This window comes from Etheostoma spectabile, chromosome 4, assembly GCF_008692095.1.
Source record: "Etheostoma spectabile isolate EspeVRDwgs_2016 chromosome 4, UIUC_Espe_1.0, whole genome shotgun sequence".
NCBI lineage: Eukaryota > Metazoa > Chordata > Actinopteri > Perciformes > Percidae > Etheostoma > Etheostoma spectabile.
The window spans coordinates 25,119,472-25,139,557 of NC_045736.1; the positions used below are offsets into that span (position 1 = coordinate 25,119,472).

General features: G+C 41.6%; 1 protein-coding gene across 9 annotated transcripts in view; it reads right to left on the bottom strand.

The window, feature by feature from the left end:
- The window catches only part of magi1b (membrane associated guanylate kinase, WW and PDZ domain containing 1b), a 143,745-nt gene that overhangs the window by 25,693 nt on the left and 97,966 nt on the right, over positions 1 to 20,086 (bottom strand). For 7 of the 9 annotated variants that reach the window (XM_032514815.1, XM_032514817.1, XM_032514814.1 and 4 more), the window contains 8 exons: positions 19,741 to 19,954; positions 18,714 to 18,796; positions 17,319 to 17,354; positions 13,968 to 14,025; positions 12,916 to 13,040; positions 11,520 to 11,636; positions 8,319 to 8,504; positions 7,482 to 8,141 (listed from right to left, as the gene is read on the bottom strand). In XM_032514815.1, the coding sequence (XP_032370706.1) occupies positions 7,482 to 8,141; positions 8,319 to 8,504; positions 11,520 to 11,636; positions 12,916 to 13,040; positions 13,968 to 14,025; positions 17,319 to 17,354; positions 18,714 to 18,796; positions 19,741 to 19,954 (1,479 nt within the window). The remainder of the gene's footprint in view (positions 1 to 7,481; positions 8,142 to 8,318; positions 8,505 to 11,519; positions 11,637 to 12,915; positions 13,041 to 13,967; positions 14,026 to 17,318; positions 17,355 to 18,713; positions 18,797 to 19,740; positions 19,955 to 20,086) is intronic. The other 2 variants (XM_032514816.1, XM_032514821.1) reach the window with 1 other exon arrangement.

Genomic DNA, 20,086 nt, shown 5'->3' on the forward strand with positions numbered 1-20,086 from the left:
ATAGAGCTCAACTAAACTGTAAAGCCTTGATGCCTTTTGACATATTAAGCAAAACTGTGTGCAGATGTACACTACATTGGTAAGCAGAAGCAGTGTGTGCAGTGTGTGAGGCACCACTGTGTGTTTGAAGCTCGCAGATCAAAAAGTATTGTGGGTGTTTGGGCCAATCTCCAGTACTAATTACATACAAGAGCGAGGAAACAGCGGATTTGGACAGGTGGGAGATCTCGGCTGGCCTGAGTGAGAGAGCGCCAACTAAATCCTCAGTGCCACCAGCTTTTAAATCATGTACCAGGAGAGCTGTAGCCCCCCCCCCCCAGCTCATTTAATTATGCTTACTAAATCTTAAAATTTGTGGGGGAAAATGCATTCGCAACCATGAATAATAAAGGACTGCTCAACCTACGGGGCACTACATCTTATAATATGTGGTTTTTATGATTGAACCATTATCTGATTACTGTGAATTCCAATAAGGCCACAATAATAAAGTATTCAGTATATATGTGTATTGCAGTAAAACACTGTATTGAGCTTAACAGAATAACAGTGTTCTTGTTTTACTGCCTGAGGGAAAAACTCCATGATTTTCAGTGTATGCAACTTGTTTTTCTCTGTGTGACAGCCCCACAGCTGGTTAAGTCCAGCAGTTTGGGTGCATGAAGACGGTGTGTGGTGGATTATTTTGCCAACACTGAAAATAAGGTGGGGTAGAACACAGAACATCATTACAATGTGTGAACTGGGCGGCTGTGGCTCAGTGGTAGAGCGGTTGCCTGCCAATCGGAAGGTTGGTGGTTCGATCCCTGCCCCTGCAGTCATTGTCGAAGTGTCCTTGGGCAAGACACCGAACCCCAAGTTGCCCCCGGTGCTGCGCATCGGAGTGTGAATGTGTATGATTGTTAATCTGATGAGCAGGGGGCACCTTGTACGGCAGCCCCGGCCACAGTGTATGAATGTGTGTGAATGGTGAATGTCTCCTGTAGATGTAAAAGCGCTTTGAGCAGTTGTTAAGACTGGAAAAGCGCTATATAAATACAGCACATTTACATTTACATTTACATTTACTGGAAAGATGAAGACGCTCTGTTTTGGAATAATTGCATTTGGCTGAACTGGTTTCAGGTTGACAGGATGTACTGCACCCTCTGCTTTTTTTCCTCCTCAACAGATCAATCTGTTGCAAAGATCTGACACACACAGCACACCAATTACTAAACAAAAGCTATTATTAAGCAGATAATGTTGTCTGTCCACAGTGCGTGTCTTTTTATGCGTGTGTTGGTAGATCATGGCTAAGAGTGATGGCTTCCAACAGGCAGGTCCATCTTTCCCCGTGGGGACAGTGCCTGGTGACCGTGGGGAACTGACAGACGGTCTCCAAGGAGTAAAAGACTCACTTCAGCAGCCAGGATGTGACAGCCATTCAGAGTAAAGCTTTATTTAGCTTCCTCTGTGTGTCTAAACAGGGAATTTAAAGGAGACAGAAGAGCGTAGCAATGTGGCTAAATACTGTAGACACCAAAGATGACCAGGGAGAGTATGCATGCAAAAAGTTAAAAAAATAAAATAAAATAAAATAATACTAATGTAATATTTTCTTACAATTTTTACATGGAAGGCCATAGCGCTTTATTATATAAAAAAAAAATACATATAAGTATGTTTTTTCCTTCATTAAGTCTTCCCTGGCTTTTAAAAAGTGGGGTTAAAGCCCCTCCTCCCACAGTACACACATCCATCCAGAGGAGACCCCAGCACAGATCATCTGCAGAGCATTGTCATAGAAATAAAGGATGGTGAAATGGTGGAGATTTACAACTGGCCCAACAGCTATGGAGGTGTGAAGACATTGGAGATTGGTGAGGGGTGAGGCTCACCATGTCCCTGTGCAACAAGCAGTGATTCACAGACACAAGCCTCTGGCAAGCCCAAAATGAGCGGAGGTAAATTGTGGGCACCTAGCGGGCAGGCCGCTGCCTCATCATTGCTTTTGAGGAATGCAATGCTGTTCGTTATGGTGCCATTGGAACGTGCAGTCAGCAGAATCTTTAATGTGAAGTGGGCAGAAATACGACGCTTCCTGCACATATAGTTAATTGATTTCCTACTTGTCTGTGCAGGGACCCATCATCAACATTTATCTCTTTCTAATGGGTGTGTACAAGACTGTCCACATTATACGGGCCTCGCAATTGTGCATGCCGGTAACTGGGAGTTTGTTTATGTGGGTTATGTAAGTTCACGTAATTGTGTGCCTATCAGTGTGTGTCCTCAAAGAACACTGGTCTGTGGAGTGCTTTTTGACAGGAGACATTTACAAGCTGTCTGCTCACTTGTCCAACATTATACCAATAGGAGCTATCTAGTGTGGCAATGCTCCACTTGATGTTTTACACTCTTTAAGCAGCACGTCAATGACAACACAAAGGAGAACAGACATTTCAACCCACTGTCTGTCTTCAAGGTTACAAAACATCTCTTTCAAACTGCACTTAAAGGCAATGAGAAAAAAGGCAAACAAACGTAAACAAGAGGAAATACACCTCCTTGTGCTTTAACGCTATGGATGCTTTTACAATAAATGCTCTTAAGATTTTTCCAAGTAGTCATGCAGATAATCTCAGGTCTTTGACATTTGTTTGGGTATTGAGATTCCTATTTATTCAACGGAGACAAGGAACGTAACTGTGTAGTGGAGGGCTTCATCAAATAAATTGACATTTGCAAAATACTTTAACACCTCTTGCCTGTGTTGGTCCCTCAACCTGCTATTTGTCTGTCCGCTACGTGGGAGGAGAGAAAAGGTCCATCTCTCATTCTGAGAAGAGTGCAAGGCCTGACTGCCCGGCAGGGACTAATGTGCCACTATTGATTGATGAGTCATGACGTGCGGAGAGAGAAAGTGGAATAGAGAGAGAGCAAAGCATCATGGGGGTTACTGTGCCACTCTTTCATCATCTCGCTAATCCTCTGACATCCTTCCATCCACCAATCTCTTACTCTTCCTTCACCCACTGCTGCTGTCTTTCCAACCAAGCCCAATTCACCTTTGCATTTATTGCAGCACCTGCCAGGGCTTACAAACAGGTAAAGAAACATAGAAAAAGACTGCATCCATGCTGAGACAAATTGGGCTTCATTTTTCATCAGCTGACTAATGAAATGAGGTACTGGGCTATTGGAGGCGGTGTCTCAGAAATTTGACATCCAAACAGATTTTCGTTGACAAAAGGCTGTACAGCAGGTGTACGTGTCCCTATGGACCCTGTAACACTTACACCTTTTTAAAGGGAAGAGAGGAGAGGAAATAAGCGCCTGTCCAACGGCAAGACATCAGGGGCCAAAAATGAATTATGTTGGCGCATCAGTGAGGGCAGGAGAAGACAGGCATGGGAAAATGAGCACATTAGAGCAGTGTAATTAGACAAATGAAAGAACAATGTACCACGAAACATAGAGCTGATTCAAGTAATAAATCATGCAGGTGTGCTTATGGGCAGTATCTCAGTACAAAAATGTATTGTGTGCATAAACTATGAAACACTGTCAATCATAGCAAATCTAGCTTGCTCATACCAAGAATATGAAAGGGCCTAAAAATCCTCAAATGAGATTCACATTGCCAGGTTTTCACAAAGACATCCATGAATCTCAGGCTCTTTACCTCAAAAGTTCACCACACTGTGGGTTGTGTGGCATAAAAACACATGCTCCCATTTTCACACCTGCTGACTTGGGGACATGCTCATACATAATGAGAATGACAGAGTGAAAAGGGAGAGTGTGCATCTTTGTATGTGGTCCCCAGGGATTGGCTCCCATTTTCACGTGGGCGAGAGGTTGTGAATCTACATGCTGACAGTGGGGGAATGGAAACAGAAAAGGGGGATGGAGGGTTGGATCCGCACCAATTAAGACCAGGCTTGTTCTGCCAGGACTCCATAATTGGACGCATGACTGTTTGTGTTGGAGACTGACATCAAGTGTGTGTGAATGCTTGTGTGTGTCTGTACATGCACCAGCAGTGTTTGCTCAGGGAAGAAGAGATTCTTGATAGATGGAAGGGGAGTGGGAGTAAAGAGAGCACAGGAGAGAAAAAGATCTATGTGTATGAAAAGCAAAGCTGACATCAGAACCCTAATTAGAGGCCAGTGTGCCTTGCTGCTACCGGTGGAGCGAGCCGGAGTGAGAAAGCAACGAGAAGAGTAAGAGCGGGAGAGTAATTAAGGCACCGTATCTCGAACTTTATGTTCTCATAAGTGCAAATGTGTGTGTATATGACAGACATGTAGGAATGATGCAGGTTGATGTAAACAGATTCATTATTCATGGGGAAATCTAAAGGAAAATGTGTTGGAATTCAGAGGGAGGACGAAATAGAAACTGATACGCACAAGGTGTATGTCCATAAAGGGTTGATGGAGAAAAGGCATCTGATTTTTTTCTTAACTAATTAATAATTCACTAAATTAATTCTTATTTTATTTATTTGTAATGCCACATATGGTCCATCTAAATTATTTGTATTTGCATATACAGTACTGTCTACACTGTATTGATCTAGATGAAGATATCAGTGAGTAGATTAATCAATTAGTGGAGAAGTCCATCATTGTTATTTATCAAAAAAAAGAAAGAAATTACTCTATGGTCCCAGCTCAAATGTATTAAATTTGTCTGTTTTATATAATTGGAAACTAAATATTTGATGGACAAACAAAACATTTGAAGATGTCTTCCTTTACTCTGGCCTTTTTCACTTTATTCCTTACATTTTACAGGCAATAATTCGATTTATAGAAACAAAACAAAAATATGAATCAATAATATGAAAAATCATTAGTTGCGGCCCTAGAGCAAATACAATTGTGGTTGTTCATATTAACAACAATGAACTGACTCAATGAGCAATGAATTAATTCTCACACAAGCACAAAATTCCCATCTATGTCCAGATGCTAGATGGGGCTGGGTTTTATTCAAAAATAAAAAGTCAAACTCCATAACTAAATGAATAGAGAATTTTAAAGAGAGCCAGGTTTTAGGACTTGACAGCTTTTAATACATAGTGCTGTGGACACATTCTTGGTTGGTACCTGAAAACATGGAGGTTTGATTATGATCCCTAGTGTGGGAAAAACATAAAAAGAAGTCCATACTGCACTAGTCCAATTCATAATTTGGCTCACTAATTACTGGCTGTGTTGTGATGTTGGAGCATTAGGCTCTTCATCAGAAAGGAACTTTGTAAAACAGACAGTAGCCAGTATTCGGTACTTAAATGTGCAAATGGGAGAAGTGCAGTGAGCAGACTTCTGTTCTATTATTAATCTGCATGAAGCAGCAGAAGGGCAGGTCCTGCTGTTAAGACACTACAGAACCTGTCTTGTACCCGGCACAGCGCGGCGCAAAGCCCAACGCAAGCGTCTCTGCTATTTTAAGACCGATGCGGTTGTTAATTTCCCGTCCTGCATTAACAATGTTTAAATAGCAAATGCACCTGCGTCTGATACAAATGCTGGTCTAAAGTCAGTAATGCAGCATTTCATTGTTATTTTAACAGTAATTAGTAAATTGCACCTAGGCTTATGCAGAGCGCGCGTACATTATGCTTGTCTCACACACACACACACACACACACACACACACACACACACACACACACACACACACACACCACACACACACACACACACACACACACACACACACACACACACCACACACACACACACACACACACACACACACACACAACACACAGCCATCATATTAGCAATGTGCCAAGATACAAACGCACTTGGCTTTTAAAGGGAATGGGAGAGGACACTGATTGGTTTATTGCATTTTACGCTCAAAACACACCTATGAATTAATGAAGACACTAAGTACAACCCTTTTGAACCATGCGCACGACGCACAGACTCTTTTTACCGCCATCAAACAAGAAAAAGTGGATTTGCACACGCCCTAAACGCACCAGTGCCATGAGCTTCACGCCATGTGCTTAGATCGTTAAAATAGCGCCCTACATAGTAAACTGGCTTTCGCATTTGTTTCCTGTGTGCGTTTCTCTACTGACCAGCATACTTTGTACCAAACTGCCTTTTGTTTTATTGACGGTTCATTCAGCCCTTGCCCATGATGAGGTTTTATCACTTCATAAGCTTGTCTACACTAGCACGATGAAGAAATTAGCAAAAGCCAGTGAGGGTAAGTGTAACGGTTTGGTCTGTGTGCGACTGAAGTGTGGATGTGTGTCAAGAAGTGAGACTAAGAGAGAGCGACAACATGGAGAAAAAGACATAGATACAAATTAAGACAGATTCACACTTGTAGACAGAAAGACTACGATGACGATTTGGCCGCCATTTATCTCACCATTTATCCCACGTCAACAGTTCTGAGACCATAACCCTACAGAGGTGATAAACTGCACATGTGCACACACAAAACACTTTTTAGTTACTTGAATTAATAAGCCCCAATGCAAGCTATGGACAGTCTGACAGAGAAAATAGTCCAATTACTTGTATCCCACAGTGCGTTTAGAGCTCTGGAGGTCTGCAAGTATGAGGGGGATTGGAGGGAAAATACCAAAATTCATCATTTCAGTTTTATCCTCTATTCACAGTTGCTTTGTTTCCATTTAGTGCTTCTGTGCGACAGTCATTTTCAGTCAGAAACCCTGACAAATCTGGGTGGTACACGTTGATTAGAAGCATTCACATGTAGCTGCACTGTTTTTGCAGCACTGACATTGAGCAACGCTAAAAATTTATGTGAACAGCAAAATGGCTTCAGCTTATACCAAGCAAGATAGCCAGGTGGGTGAAAAAAAGTTATGCCCAACACAACTGGTGGCATCTTATTCTTTAAAGTGCCTCGCCTTGACATGGGAATACAATAAAAGCCTAAAATAAACTAGACATGTTTGTCAACCAACAGACACAGCAACTAAACCCATCTGTACCATGTTTATCCTTTTCTCATAGTTACTTAATTTCCCCTTTAAACTTTTCCTTCTCTCTGGCTCCTTTCAATTTCAAGACAGCTATAATCCTCTCACTGTCAATGCTATCCAGGGTAAACATCTCACACTCCTTTCTCACTTCTCTTTCAGCAACTTCCACAATTGCTTCAAATTGCCATGTGTTAATTATCTTACCTTCTTTGCTTTCAACCATTTACATTAATACATGTGTCAATAAAAGAGCTTTCTGTAAGCTGGGACAGCCTATAAGGCAGAAGCCTATTATTTTTTATCAACTGCATCTAACAGAGTCATAGAAAAGGTTTTGGTTTGTTTCACAATACTTCAACATAAGGGCACATAAATCAGAAACCGCTGCATAACTCAAGACCCGTTCCCTCCATCTCCCTTATCTGCATCTGCTCTCATCAATTACAATATCAATGACAAGTTCATGGGGGATAAAAAGCATGCATACAGTAAGGAGGGATCAGCCTCCACTCACCTCTCTGCACCAGCATGGTGACCTCGCTGCCTTTGGGACACTTGCTGAGGAGGTCGACCACCTGGTTGTGGGACATGCTCTGTACATTTCTCTTGTTCACCTCCACGATGATGTCACCTTCTTTGAGGCCGCGGCAGCGCGGGTAGTCCACAATCTGCTTCACTCTCTGCCCTCCACCTCCAGGACTGTCGGCGATGGTGAAGCCGAAGCCCTTATCTCCTTTCTCCATGTGTACAGTGATGAGCTCCGGTTGTGTTGCGATGGATGAGGCCAGGGTGACCACATCACTGGGGTAGCCGTGCTGGGAAGAGGTATCGGAGGCCACCTCTGTCGAGGGGCTGTGGGGTCGGGGTAGGCCATTGATGGGTGCTCCTCCATTGGTCAAGCCGTTGTTGGTGTTCTGACTGCTGTGGCTGGACGGCGAGTCGTAGCTGTTGGAGGCCTCCTGGCCGTTTACAATGATGGGCTCCTTGTTTTCAAGAATGGCCACTGAGGTTACCAGGCTAGTGTTTGGGTCATCGGGGTCAAAGGGCAGTGGGTAGCCACGGCACAACTCCAAGTTGACCATAGAGCCAATTGGGATGGACTGGAAGATCTTTACAACTTGGGCATGCGTGTAGCCTAGCACACATGTGTCGTTGACGCTCACGATCACATCACCTTAAAAGGTCGAGAAGAGGGAGAAGTTTTATTTTGTATGCAAGTAATGTATTTGTCAAAAAGCTTTAATTTGATACAAAATTGTAGCTTCCTTACTTATACATAGTCAGCATGCTAAAGCAATATTTATTAGTTTCATTTCTTCTTTCTAAACTTTAATAAATTTAGTCCACGAACCTGTCTCCATTTTGCCATCGAGGGCAGCAGGTCCATCCAGGACCAGGCTCTTGATCTGCAGGAACTCGTCTGGTTCGTCGCCTCCAACAACAGTGAAACCGAACCCCCGACGACTCTTTTTCAGCTTGGTATTAATGAAAGTCCCTTTCAGCTCAGATCGGTTCCGAGTAAAGAAAGGCTTCCCTCCTGAACACACAAACAGATAATTACTTTTAGATCTTTCTGATATACATATGGAACAGCACAAATTGAATAAAGCAACTTTGGGTTCTGTTTGCACGTCACCAAAAATGCTAAAGATGTTCTAGGTCCGGTGATATAATCTGGGTTTCAGCATTAAAAAGGGTTCACCTCAAAAAAACATTAACACTTTATCATTAATCTATACACAACTAACCTCAACTCTTAGTGGTCGGTGCAAACAATAACAATGAGTGTAACGGCGATTGACAATGGTTTTGTTCACCATAGAGGGTGAAAAATGGTATATTTAGGGTTGTCACAATTTGATTGGACATTTTATTTTAAAACGTCACGATTCTAATCAATTTGACATCAAACATTTTTTCGCAACAGGGGTTTCTATGCAACAATGAGACCCACTAGATGGCAGAAGGGTACTTTGCAATGAGTGTCTGTTTTTCTTTATTGTCATTGTTTTCAACAATGAAACACAGTTTAGCACCTCTCAATATGACAGTTAAATCACAAACAACAAAAATATAACATGTAAACAGTAAAAAGTGAAATAACAAAATAGAAAATTGTCCCGATGATGCGCAGGAACTTAGAATCCTTCCTGTGACGCCATCTGGGCCAGCTGCTTTCCTCGCGTTGACTCTGTGTAGGATGGATCAGAGCTGGTGTTGAAGCAGCTGTCTGGTGTTGTTATTCTCAGAAAGTGAGGGGAGGATGTCAGTCATGTTGCGGTTGAAGCTGGAGAAAAAGTGATTGAGCGTGTCTGGCAGTGTGCTGTCCGTGGGGTTAGCATTTATGTAGCTGTCCTTATGGCTAGTGAGAGTTATCCCTGGCACATGCATCTGGAGTTGTTGCTATTAAAGTGTTCTTCTATGCGCTGCTTGTACCTGCGTTTGAGCTCACTGATCCCCTTCCTCAGGCTTCACCGAGCCTCTTTGTAGGCCTGCAGGTCCCCAGACTGAAACGCAGTGTCTAGTTCTGAGCAGGGTCCTCACCTTGCTATTAAACCATGTTTTTTAATTAGGGAACACTTTAACAGTTTTCTTCTCAGAAACACACTCAGCACAGAAGTTGATGTATGAGAGCAAATGTATGTCCCTCCAGGTCTGTCCCTGCAGCAAAAAACTCCCCAATCTGCATCTTTGAAGCAGTCCTGCAGGGCTGAGGTGGCTTCCTCATGGTGCCATTAAATACACCATTAGTTCAATGACGTGTACCTGAAGTCACCATGGAGTCTCGTCGGAGCCCACATGCTTTACTTTCGTTGTTTGTCGACATACAGTAACTCACTCACGGGTAAGACAAGATGTTGCCACACCGGTGACTTCAGGGAAGCAGGAGGATTTTCTTTTGTTTCTCTGTCATCTCCGACAGCAGTCGGCATGGTGTCTGGAAAAGTCAAACTGCAAGCTCTCGGTAAGCTAGCGTTACTCTGTCTCTTTAGCTGTATGCTACCAGCCGGCAAGCTGCACTGTGTCTATCGTATTTTCTTTCTTTGGACGTGAGCAAGTAGACAGGGGTGGAGAGAGAAAAAAACATTGGGGTAGTCGCCAATCTTGCTTCTGATTTCAAAAGTGAAAAGTGAGTATTATTGTCCTTCTTAACGCATGTAAATTACATGATAAAAGCATTTGTGAGAGAGGGTTCTGCCTCAGTGAACGGCTCTTGGCAACAAGATATCTCTGTCATTCAACACCGGTTCTAAGGGTTTAATTAACACAGAGTCATGAGAACAATCTAAACCAAATTGATCAGTCATCCTTGTTCTTCTTGTTAAATAATAAAATGAAGAAAGATATGAGATTGAATCAATCTGAATTAAAAACTTGAGTGAGGAATTCATCCACCGTCTTCACTGTTGAGAACGTATGGACTGGGCAACAGCAATTGAATACAAGGACTAGATGAGCTCTAATGGTTTATTGACACACATAAATTAACCCAGATTCAATGAATCATGCATTACCCATGGAGTCAGTGTCCTTGTGTTGGTGTTTTTTGTGATATGTGTGTTTGTGTGTCCAGTGTCTTTGAATATCATTATTTTAGAACAGGGGAAATGTAATAAAACTGTGCACATAGATGGTGACTTTATCCATGCGGGATCCAGAGATCCAGGAAGCAAGAGAAATATGAAGGGGGGAGTTGTATTAAGAGATTTCAAATGACGCCTTTCTCTGAAAGAATATCAAGGTCGAGGACCGTACAATGTAGCGAGAGACAGATAGTAAATTAGATACAGAAAAATGGACAAAACCCGCAATAGAACCAAAGCAGAGAGTGGCGGGAGACAAAACAACAGCCAGCCAGACAGCAAATGTAAGCTATAACATAAAAAGACTGATGAGGGAAAAGGAAAATACGTCCCACAGAGCAGCAAGGGAGAGTAAGAGGTAAAGACGGGGTGAGGCAGTTAATTCTCTGCCATGGGTGTGCTAATTAGGAAAGCTGCTAGTGGGAGGCTGGTATAAAAGGAGCTGGCAGGCAGGAGAAGGAAACACACAGTAATGGCTAGACAGTGTGTCTGTAGGGTTGTAGCGTAGCGAGTGGGTAAAATCAGGACATTATTGGATCCAGAAAATTGAACAATATAACTGGGGTTCCATGAGAAGCAACATGTGGCCACAGTAAACACAAAGGGGGCACGTATATAAAATAAAACTGTACTTAGCAGAGTCATATTCGGTTTGTCGGTTATGGAAATACAAACACTGCCTTGAGCACTCTCTTGGAAAAAAGTAGTCTATTGTACATATCAGATGAGTAGAATTGTATTTGACTTATTAAGAATTTATAACAAAATGTATAAAGAGAGCAGCTTTATAGTGTCAAATCATAACTGGGACTCCATCTTGAAAAATCAAACACGGCCTGAGGCACCAGCTCATGAAAACAAACAACACCGAAAGTCATAATAAGTCGCTCTGGGTAACACAGCCTAGAAACAGAAAGGTAATGACTAATCCTGTTTCACGCTTTAGTTCTAGAAAGATGTGAACTTACGTTTTTGCCCCATTGCGTTGGGCACTGGAGGACCTGTCTGAGGATCCCTGTAGGTCTCCTGGTTGGCAGCATAGCTGGCCAGTGGGGCCCCTGCTAACACAGAGTCCTCGATCCATTCTGCAACAGCAAGAGGCACATTTTCTCTAGATGGGGTCTAGACAGTTGCACAGCGGCCCTACTGTGTGTGTTTGGGGAAAAAAGCATTTTGCTTCCCATGACACTAGAGGAACTGATACATTTTCTGGTATGGTGTAAGCCTGATATCTATTAACAAAACCTTCCCACAGAGCAACACGTGAATGGGAGTGGTTCAAAAAAACTCTCAACTACCAAGATATCATGTTAAACCTCTACTAGAGCTTCAAATAACATTTACCCTCAGGTTGAATAAGTCGCACAAACTTCATGAAGCTTTTAACACTGTTTTTCATCTCCCTATTGAATAAAAATGCAAGTTGGTAAAAATAGAGTGACCCATTTCCTTACAATGGCTACTGCTTTGATTAATCACCTTATTACGGCTACACAGCACTGGTCAAACTCCAACCCTTCATTAATATTCTTAACTGTGAGATAGAATCAATGTAGAATTGGAAACAAAGGGTAAAAACCCCGTTTGAAAGTATTGAGTTCTTTGGAAGAGAGATTGAGTTTTCAGATGGGGGGGATCTGCAGGTAATCGAGTGGAATTGATTGATTTCTGCTGACTGAGTAGAAGGTGGAGCGCGACAGTAAAGTTCCCATGTGGGTCGACCGGCATTTACAATAAATCTCTCTTGTAGAGCATCTTGTGCATGCATAGGATATAACACAGGAAGCAATAGGAATCTAAGGTTAGGAATTAGTTGTGTTTAGGCAGCTGTGCGAGCTAAATCAGTCCTGTTATTACTGGTAGCACTCAGTGATTTCTTCAGAGACGCAAATTAGCAAAGAAACTCCCTTTAGCAGCCAGATCCTTTTCAGTTGAAGACAAACTTACCTGTCTTCACCCAAGAAAAAAAGCTTTCAAGTTATTACCACAAACAAGTGTCCGAAAGCAACACAGAAAACATAAATTAAATTGAAAAAGGCTGCGTGGTACAGCCACAAATAATAGTTATGCCTTTATGGAAGGATACTTAGCAAATCATAAGGCAGTAGCAGGCGACAACAATTAATACTGTAGCAATAGTTGCGATAAAGACACAATCTCACACACACACACACACACACACACACACACACACACACACACACACACACACACACACACACACACACACACACACACACACACACACACACACACACACACACACACACAGACAAACAAACAAAGACATACGCAGACAACTCAATCGCACACATGAATATAAAGAAAGGAAATGACGCCCTTGGCAGGGGCTTGTGAACGAACCTCGGATGTAGCGCTCACCTTCAGGTGGCTGCTGGCTTTGGGGCTGAGGCTGCTGCTGTTCCAGCTGCCTGCGCCTCTTAGCCTCCAACACTGGATTCTCATACTGGGTCTTCCTGTTGATATGACTTTGGGACAGCGGAAGGAGGAATGAGTGAATGGAGGTTGAGGAATAAGAAATGGACAGGAGGAATAAACAATAGAAACAGAAAATAAGAATAGAAAATAGGATGTAGGACCATAAGTAAACATTAGCAGGAAAGTAGAGAGCAGCAGGAGACACAGAGGAGAGGATAAGACAATAAAAAAGAGAGATAGGGTCAAAGAGAGGGAGGGGACACATGGTGATAAGCTCTGATTAATACACAGTGGCATAATACACATGTATCCATCCATACTCACACAGAAATCCCTCTCTGACACATGCATCACGCCAACCAATCACATCAAATAAATCCCATTTTGACAACGACTTAATTCAGAGAAGCTACAAACATTTTTCAAATCACACACCAACCCTGGGAGGTTTCCAATAACCTACCAGCACTGTCAAATTACACCTGAAAGCACACACACATCGTACAGCAAATGAAGGAAACGGTGAATAATGTACAGTATATTAGAATAACATAAATATTGCAGAGACAAAGAGGGTAAGAAATTGAAATGCCACAGCATTGAGCCCCCAGGTGTTGCTTTGAACAACATCAAAAACGCATGAAACACATTAGTATTAATGCTGAGGCCCAGGGGCTTCACACAAGATGAGATGCACACGCGCACACGCATGCACGCACGCACGCACGGACGTACGTTGTCCCAAATGAAAATGACACAAACAACATGGCCTACATTTTCAAATACACAAAAGACCAACATAGATGCTGCGAAATTTAGCTGGGACGTCTTAAAGCAGAACTGTACATACATTAGAGAAGCTCCTTCTTACAGTAAGGTCCACAGTTTCTTTTCTTAGCATGAACATGTTTTAAAGCATTTGCATACAAGTTGTCTTGTGTGGTGTTGGATGCCTGTACATACTGTATATCACTTACTCAACATAGTAGACCCCATACACTGGATCGTCTATTTTCTCCCATCCTGGTGGAAGTTCTAAAAAAAAGAGAGAAAGAGAGAAAAGTGAGCTACAAGGAAAAGTAAAGGCTGTGAAGTTGCAGGCAATGTATTGAGCCATTAGAGGCGAGGCCAGTAGAGACCTTTTTCCTCTTTATTGTGTCAGTCAGTCTCCAGGGCCAGAGAGACTCAACAGCTTCACAGGCTATCCCCCCTTCCTTGTCCCCTCACACTGCTGACATTTCCACACATCAGATAAGAACAGGGCAAGACCCCCTTGGGCATGGATGAATGATTGAATGAATGGAGGAATGGTGATATGAAAGGAGGTGGGAGAAAAGAATGGTGATGGGGTCAGAGAGAAAATAAGAAGAAAAAAAGCAAGGAAGGACATACAGGTAAAGGTAAAAAAGAGGAGAGCAGGGAGTAGGCATAATCAAGGCTTTGAAACCATTGTACCAACAAAAAAAAGAAGCTTGATTTGAAAAGACTTGAGTCCGACAACGTACAGGGCAAACTGAGAAAATGATTGTAGGTTTTTTTTTTTTCTTACATACTGATATATAACCTCATACCATTGATAAACAGTCCACATATTATGCAAAATACACACATTTCTAAAAAATGTGATTCCTATATTAGGGAAAAGATACCTGCCCTTGGCTAAACACAAAGGTAGTGTGGCTGTGGTCTCTCTGTCTGCTAGAGTTTGACTAAAAGACTGCAACTTGATTCAACTGCTTCACTTGAGGAGATGACATTGAAAGTGGCTGCCTCCTCACAGTAATGCTAGCACACATCTGCAGACACTTTTACAGACAGTAAAAGTGAACTTCATCGTAATCAACGCTAATTGGGAAAATATGTGAGGCCCATTTCAACAGCATGTAATTGCCCCGATGGCGCAATCTTGCTGTATTTCTACAGTGTTTGCAAGTGAAAGTGATGCCGTTATCTCCAAGAGAGCCCTCTGATTACAGCAGCATTGATTATTGGCCAGCCTCCACATAGATAATGTCAGAGCCTTCTAATTGGCTACAAACACAGATTGTCCAATAATCATCTCCTATGCTGTATCAGTTTTACATATCATTACCCTCAGCCAGTTAAGCCTCACCCTGTGTGCAAGTAGTTGGTAATTACAATCATCCAACTTGGAGAGCCTCCCTCTGCTTTCTAATGATGAGGGCAATGGGTTGGAGTGGAGTCAAAGCAGATGCAAAAAAATAAAATAAAAAAATAAGCTAGATGGGAATGTTTAAATTGTATGTACATGACACTACAGATTACAAACAGGTAGCCATAACTTGTCAGCTAAATGGATTTAGAGCAACCACAGACAAAAATCTGCAATCTGAGTTGTCAATTTAAGTTTCGCATGCAACTCGAGTATCTATTATTCCATATTCTTTACAGCTGCAAACACAAGATGCAGCAAACACAAAAGAAAAGGTTACAGTGACAGTGTCGTTCTATAGGATGAACCCACAAAGCAGGCATGGTGAATTATCATTCAGATTTTTGAACTGGAACATTAAATGCAATGCAGTGCTGCATCGCCTCGCACAAAATTTTAATCACCCACTTGATTTCACACTGCACTAGTTACGCTCCTGGAGGAGCACCTGTGTGTGATTGCGTGTGTGTGTGTGAGAGAAAAAGTGGAAAAGAGGACATAACCATTTTAACAATACATACATTTCAGTGATAGGAAACCCAAACGAGAAAGACAAAGAGAGAGAAATACAGTGTGTCACTCATTAGTCCGTGTTTTTCAAACTGTGTCCCTCTTCCCACATCCCACCTTCCAGAACATATTTTGAATTTAAGGGGGAGTCAAGCATGAGGAATTACATGTTTAATTATCTGCATCTTTTTTTTGATACTGATTTGAGTAAGCATGTACCACAGAGGCACACTGTGTGCGTCTGTGTGCGCTGCTCCTCCTCCGAGAGCTGAAGTTAATTGCGTTCCTTCTTCCACCTCTATTGGATTTTGCTGATCAATATTTATTAAACATCTTCATCCAGTCAAGGGCTGTCTTATGGACTCATCTGATCTGATGGTTATAACATGAGGGATGTTTAAGATGCTTAACGAAGAGAACTGCTAACAAGTCAACTTTTTTGGATGTCATGTTGTCTGTTCTGTATTTATTGACGTTGCTGTAAACTGCTGCCTGTTGCTGCTAGAAATAAGAGCTACGAAGAGGCTAAAGCAGTGTGCTAGTTCTCTGTGGGTGACCCTTTTCACTTGACATTTGGTCATTCGACTCAATGTTTACACACAAAATATTGATTAAGGCAGCTTTAGCAGATGATTATAAAATCTTTTTGATTTCGATACTTAAAATAGGGTTCCTGGATAAGTTCCTGACACTTTCAAATCCTCTTTTAACAAAACTGAAACTTGTTACAAATCAAGCTCTTTCTCTCACTAACTTTTATTCTTTCACTTGTCAATAGTGTACTGTACATTCAGTGTTATTCCAAATTCTATAAAAAAGACAAGGAGATAATATGACAATAATGTGACAAGGGGAATATGGAATGTGTGTATGTATTTTTCATTTTTTGCCTCTGTGTTTTAACATACAGTGCTTCCAGGTCAAAACATAAAGGGTGCACAATTCAGAAAATTCGATTCAATATCAAATTTCAAGTCAAAATCGATTTTTTTTTGCACACTCCTACAAAGCCTGTTCATAATAAAGGGCTATACAATCATTAATCAGATAGCTCCCCTAACGGAATGACATCATTCATTACCCGTGCATAAGTGCAGGGAAAAGTCTCCAGACACCATTTATCCTGCACAAGTGGCCGTGCTGCTGTGTCTGATAGGCTAGTTAGAGTGTTGATGGGCCTCAGGAAAAAAAAACGCATGTTGCTGTCTGGCTCAGACAGACACCCATTAGGAAATCATCATCGTAACAATCTTCCTCGGATCAGCCCTCATCTCTTATGTATGACATGCTGGTATGAGTGTGTCTGGTTTGCTGGTGGCATGTGGGTATGTTGACAGTTGCCGGCCCGGCTTTGTGATCACACACAGCGTGTGTTTGTTAAAAGCAAAAGCTACATACTGAGAATAGGCTTGGTAAAAGTCAAATCTTTGTCAGTGTGGCATAATGTGTCATTTATAGATGATAAGCGTCATTGTCATAGTTAGTCATAGTTAGTCATAGTTAACTAATTTTCTAAATTCAGCCAAAACTTTTTGAATTGTGATAATGAATCAGATGTGTGCAAACTCATGGTGAAACAGGTGGTGGGATGGTGAATGTATCTGTATAACAGCAGAGTGGTGTAAAAGATGAAAGAAGATCCTACCGAGGTCATTGTCCAGCTCCTCTGTGTGTACCCCTTCTACTCGGCAGGATGGACAGCACAGCCGCACAGGATCGTTGTTAGATGGAAAGAGAAGGGGGAAAGAGGGGTGTGGGGGTGTGGGGAAGAGGAGATTGACATCTGTGAGTCAGTCAAGTAGGCCTGAGAGTTATTCAAAGCCAGAGCCTTGGGCTCATGTGACAACAAATATCAAGGCAAGTTTTCCACCATATGACTGGCTCTCTGTACATGATTTGAGGCAGAAGAGTTGGGGGTTTCATTTTAACCTAAACAATAAAAGAAAATCCCAACTAATGAAATGACAACAGTTATCACTAAGGCTGTCAGAATTTTAAACCTCCATACAATACTAGTATATAACAACAACAAAAATGCTACTCAATCCCTTTTTTGTTTGAAAAAACTGTTCTGTTCTAGCAGCACACCCCAGGATCGCTATTTTCTCATTTGTCCTCTGTTTATTAACAACCCACACACAGTGCTGGTACAGAAAAATTCGCTGAACACATTCCAACATGTAAGCAATAATGTTAATAACATTACCAACTATTACAAATCCCAAATGTTTTTAGAACTAACCTTTTCGAACCAGGTAGTATCGAAAAAGTGTTGATACTTTTGACAACCTTGTACCTATGTGGAAGTCATATATACATCAGAAAAACAAACGGCGCAATGTCTGAATTAATAATGTCACCTGGCAAATGTATATGAAATGCGTTTGGTGGGAACACACACATTAGTTATCACATTTCATTGTGTGAGTAGTAATGCATCTTCCAGAAGGAAATAAATGGAATGTATTTATTTGTCTGTGTTTGTATGCACCTCTTTGAGGTTTAACATCTATGAGCAGGCCCGACAACTCAGTCTAGGTCAGGGAGGGCCTTACTTATTTGAAGTACATGAATGATGGCGTTAATTCCCTGAAGCTGTGGGGCATCTTGCTCTGACACACAGCTAAAAGAAGGAGCAGAGCAGAGCAAAGCAGAGCCACCAAGTGACTGCTCGCCATTGACAACACTGACACCTAAAGGCTGCTCTTGTATAAACATCTCTGATTTTCAAAACAACACAGCATTGTGAAATAAGAAGGGAAAGAAGGTGTTGTCTAACCCAAGTTCTTAGTTAGAAACTAGAATCTAAATACGAGGCTAGATGATTGGACACGTTTGTGAAAAGGATCACTAGTTACTCATAAACAAGTGATACAGTCATTTACTAAAAAGGAAGAGAGAGTATGGGAGAAAGCTTTATCTTTACAATTGACAAACAAAATTAAAATAGAAGAAAAGAGTAAAAGTCAAGGAATGCCTAAAGTCCTGTTCAATACTGTGCCATAGAATGGGTTTGTGTTTAAAAGGAGTGTAAACGTACCATCGTCTTCACATTCTTCCAGGGGTTTCTGTGGCTTGTCCATGCACCGAGGGTCTATCCAGGAGGTGGTCTTTGTATTGTGGCTGAACAGGAAATGCACACAAAAAATTAGCTTGAAGTGACTGAAATAATATAAAAATCTGGTATGTAGGGGTGTATAATGAACTGACAGGTTGTTGTTATCTGTTAATTATATTAAAGAAGTCAATAGGAATAAAAAAATAAGTGCCTTCATAAGAGTTGTGTCCACAAAATAACAGGCCAAATAACACACAAAGAAGTCTAACATCATTTTTTCTAGGAACATTTACTTAAATAACAGAGCGCAACTTTTGGATGGACAAAAGCTGCTGTCTGTGAAGCACAGAATTAGAGTTTTTGTACAGATCACTAACCCTGGACTATCCTTTATAAGAATCTTCATTAATGGACAACAGAATCTCACAAGTCACAGTACGTATTACAGACATACCTCATATTGTCTAAGTCTAGTGAGTAATAGTAAAAATTATCAAAATGGCGCACCTATGGAATGTAACCAGGTTGCCGTCTGCAGTTTACCTGTGATCAATTTCTTGACCAAACTCTATCATGTATATTTAATTTCCCATATTTGTATTCAAGTTTACCTTTAAGTCTGAAAGTATAGTGGCGGCCTGTGAGTAACTTCTTCTTGTTTTATGGGCCATTATGTTGCTTATTATGTAGGACTTTCATTTTTTATTTATTTTTCATTCCACACTAAAGCTTTTAATTAGTGTCCATAACAACGTATATTATATGAAGTAGAAACATGAATCTGCAGCTACAACTGAATAGGTAAACGTTTAAAAGCCTGAGAAGATTTTCCTTGTTTCTATACTTGATGTTTATTAACTACAAACTGTATATAAACACACATGAAATTTATTTTTAAATATCAGCTCTTGGGAACTTCCAGGACATTTAAGTGAAGCTTACGCAATGGGTCCAGCAACATTCACCAAGAAGTCAACACTGACGAGTGTAAATGCCTTGAGTTACTTACTCTATAAAGTAGACCTCTCCGTTCTCGGTGTAGGCCATCTCCCAGTTGTCAGGCAGAGGTCCCAGCGGGTCCTCGGGGGGAGGATGGCTCAGGTGAGAGTGTGACTGCTGAGTGCTCTCCGTGGTGGCCGATGGTGAGGGGGTTCTCCCAACGTAGGGCGGGTCACTCTTGCGGGGGGCAAAGGGATGAATCTCGTCGAATTCACTAGAATCTCCTAGAAGATTGAAGGCAAACGTGACTTGGTGTTAAGGACCTATTTGGTTGAAAACATGCTGAAAACATTTTCAACAAAAAAACAATTAGCAGTGAAAACAATTTGGGTGCCACTAGAGGAGCCTCAAAACCC